General features: G+C 47.6%; 1 protein-coding gene across 4 annotated transcripts in view; it reads right to left on the minus strand.

Moving 5' to 3' along the window:
* The window catches only part of RNF4 (ring finger protein 4), a 32,594-nt gene that overhangs the window by 12,241 nt on the left and 16,829 nt on the right, over positions 1-3,524 (minus strand). For all 4 annotated transcript variants that reach the window (XM_006760126.2, XM_015561599.1, XM_006760124.2 and 1 more), the window contains exon 3: positions 1,546-1,660. In XM_006760126.2, the coding sequence (XP_006760189.1) occupies positions 1,546-1,660 (115 nt within the window). The remainder of the gene's footprint in view (positions 1-1,545; positions 1,661-3,524) is intronic.

A 3,524-nucleotide genomic window follows, 5' to 3' on the forward strand; every position in this document is an offset into this window, starting at 1 on the left:
GTGGGTGCCCTGTCTCCTGGCATGTATGTCCGCATGAAGGGCAGAGCACACTCCAGTCCTATATGCTGAAAGACATACCCGTTTTCCTCTATTATTAACTTTAGGAAGTATGAGAGTAGAATTTTTAAAAACAGCATTTGTTTAAATTTGGGGGAAGTGACTTGTAACATATTTAGCATGTTCAAAATGTTTTATTTTCTTGTGTTAAAAGTTTCAGAGGAATAAAAATCACACTGTATCAGAGATGTCCAATATAATTCATATAAAATGACCTTGTTCATTTTGAAATCGTTCACGTACTAACACACCATAATTCATAGAGCCATTCATTCTCTTGCCGGTGGACCCCATTTTGGACTCTTACAAATACGGCGACCCTCCCAGGGCAGCTAGTGCTCAGCCCACCTGCGCTCAGCCGCCAGGGAGACCCAAGGAGCAGCCCCTGCACCAGCCTCCCCTAGCGGAGGGCAGGGTGCAGATCCCAGGGCGCCAGATTTGGGGCAGTGGATGGGGTGGACCAGGGCCTCAGGTTCCAGGCTCTTTGGAATTCACGGTTCTGAGTGACCTACTGCTCTGGAGGGCCCGCAAAATGTATCTCAGACCAGCTGCTTCTCTTTAGAGTCAGTTTTCAGGCATCTATGATAATAAAAGCGTAATATGTTCATTAGATCAGACGTCCTTCCAGATGAAGCTGGGGCTGTGAGGGCCGAGGCAGAGGTGGCCGCCACGGCGGGCTCTGGTCACAGTTACAACAACAGCCTTAGTGTTGCAGAGTGCAGGGTCATGGTTTGCCACCTGCACTTCCCTGGGCAGGCAGCCTGACCACATGTCTGCCTTCTTGGACAATTTTCTGCCTTAATGAAAAGGAGGAGAGGAAAGCCGAGTTCTTCACAAGGCCATGCACACTGGAGACAGGTTTTTAAATAGTGAAGGTGGGTCCTAACCGGTTTGGCTCAGTGGATTGAGCATCGGCCTGGGTCTGTGGTCTGAAGGGTCCCAGGTTTGATTCCGGTCAAGGGCACGTACCTTGGTTGCAGGCACATCCCCAGTAGGGGGTGTGCAGGAGGCAGCTGATCGATGTTTCTCTCTATCTCTCTCCCTTCCTCTCTGTAAAAAAAAATCAATTAAAATCGATCAATCAATCAATCAATCAATAAATAGTGAAGGTGGGCCACTCCCTGAAGGTTGACTGGCAGCCCAGCCAAGCTAGTGGCCGCTGGAGACCCGTGGAAGTCCTAGGGCACCCAAGGGCAGCTCCACCCCCTTCAGCAGCAAGTTGTAAGGCAGGTGAGTCTGAGACTGTGTGGTCCTAGAGCGACACTGCGCTAAGCCCATATGTACAGCTTGGTCACCTGATTGACTCATTTGAGCCACATGACAACCCTGTGGAGCAGGTGTGCCATTCCCATTTCAGAGGAGGAAAGGGAGACCCCATGGCTGGTAGGTGGCAGTGCTGGCACCGACTGGCTGTGGCGGGGCCGGCCGCCCACACCCACGCGTGCTGCACCATGCCAATGCCCCATGGGCAGTGTCCCGGGAGCTTACCGCTTTCTACGAGCTCTATGGGTTCAGTTTCCAAGGCCATCACCGGGGTGGGGGCTGCTTCCCGAGCTCGCTTCTGGGCTTGTCTGGAATTTGCTGCCCCTCCTCGTCGCTTCCTCTAAAGGTGAGGGGGGAGGGACAGTCACATGAGCTCCTGATTGACGGGATTTCAGCAAGACAAACAAGACAAATCAAAAAAGTCAAGAAAAAGGAAGAGTAGAAGGCAGGGAGGGAGCCGACCTGAGGTTGGGGTCCTTTCAAAACACGAGATTCTAGACACTGAACGTTTAGATAGAAATCACTCAGAACAGAGAATGAATACAAATTCTTTAAGTAGAGCTCACTCCATCAAACCATCATCTGTCAAAATCACATGACAGCCCTGGCTGGTTCAGCTCAGTGGATAGAGCGCCAGCCTGTGGACTAAAGGGTCCCGGGTTCGATCCCCAGTAGGGAGCATGCAGGAGACAGCCAAACCATCATCCTCTCTTATCACTGGTGTTTCTATATCTCTCTCCCTCTCCCCCTCCCTTCCTCTCTGAAATCAGTAACAATATATTTAAAAAATAAAATTAAAAACATATAATAAAATAAAAAGCACATGACACACAACTCAACCGAATCCTCTGGTCCAGGTGGGATTGGGCCGGGAACCTTTTCTTTGTTTTATTCTTCATTCATTTCAGAGAGGGGGAGGGAGAGAAACATCAATTGGTTGCCTCCCAAACAGGCCCCTGCCGGGGACTGAACCTACAACCTGGGTAATATGCCCTGACCAGGAATGAAATCCATCACCGCTTAGTATATAGCAAGGATGTTAAATTCAAAGGCTAACACGGGCCAAATAAACAAGGTTTGAGTTTATGTGGGCCACAAAATAAAAAGCGTCAATTTTCATAGAAACGTAGGTTTATTTTGATAGACATGCTGAATTCGAAGGGCTGAAATAAATGAGTCATTGTTAACATAAATAGACTATTTTAATAAAAATTAATGTTTTTTCTCGAACATTATCCTACCAGACACGGAATAACTGCACAAATTATAAGCGTAATGCAAGTGAACTTATTTTTCTTATTCTCTGAAAGTGAAATATTTCCTGTTGCGCACACCAAACAAGTCCGTCCAAGACTAATGACGTGGCATTTGCTGCTAAAATATTCGCTGCTAGTATTAGTGGAGAGAAATGGTGTGCCTGCACATAAGGCGCGTAAGGGAAATGAATGCAACACGATTATATAGTAATCAGTCATTAGCAAACATTGTAATTCGTTATTAATAACTAGAGACCCGTTGCATGAAAATCTGTGCAAGAGTAGGCCTTGCACCCAGGACACCTGGCAGCTTCCCCTAGGTTGGGCCCTGGTTTTGTCAGGAAGGATGCCCGGAATGACGTCAGGTCTATCCAGTCTAATAAGCATATTACCCTTTTATTAGTGTGTATATGTATGTGTGTGTGTGTATATGTTTGTGTGTGTGTGTGTGTGTGTGTGTACATATATATATATATATTTCAGAGAGAAAGGGAGAAGGGGGAGGATATTTTTCCATTGATTTTCAGAGAAAGTGGAAGGGAGGGGGAGAGATGGAGAGAGAAACATCGACAGGGTACAGCAGTCACTTTTAGGACATTGTATTGCTTCTAGAAGAAACCCTGTGCCACCTTCCCCATCTAGGTGCCTGTCCCACCCAGCCATCTGCACACCGCTGTTTCAGACATTTCATGGGAACGGGACCATATACAATGGGCGTTTTGTGACCGGCTGCCTCACTTGGGTGTATACCTCGGAGTGGTGGCTTGCAGGGTCCTATGTGACTGATATGAGTCATTTGAGGAGCGGCCGCACCATTTCCATTCCGATAGCAGTGTGTGAGGGCTCGGATTTGTCCACATCCTTGCCAACACTTGCTATCACATAACTTTTGGTTCTAGCCTACAAGGTGACCTTGGGGTCCTGCTGCAGCATTTCTGCTTTTCTCTC

The sequence above is a fragment of the Myotis davidii genome, unplaced genomic scaffold (genome assembly GCF_000327345.1).
Source record: "Myotis davidii unplaced genomic scaffold, ASM32734v1 scaffold937, whole genome shotgun sequence".
In the NCBI taxonomy this organism is placed as follows: Eukaryota; Metazoa; Chordata; class Mammalia; order Chiroptera; family Vespertilionidae; genus Myotis; species Myotis davidii.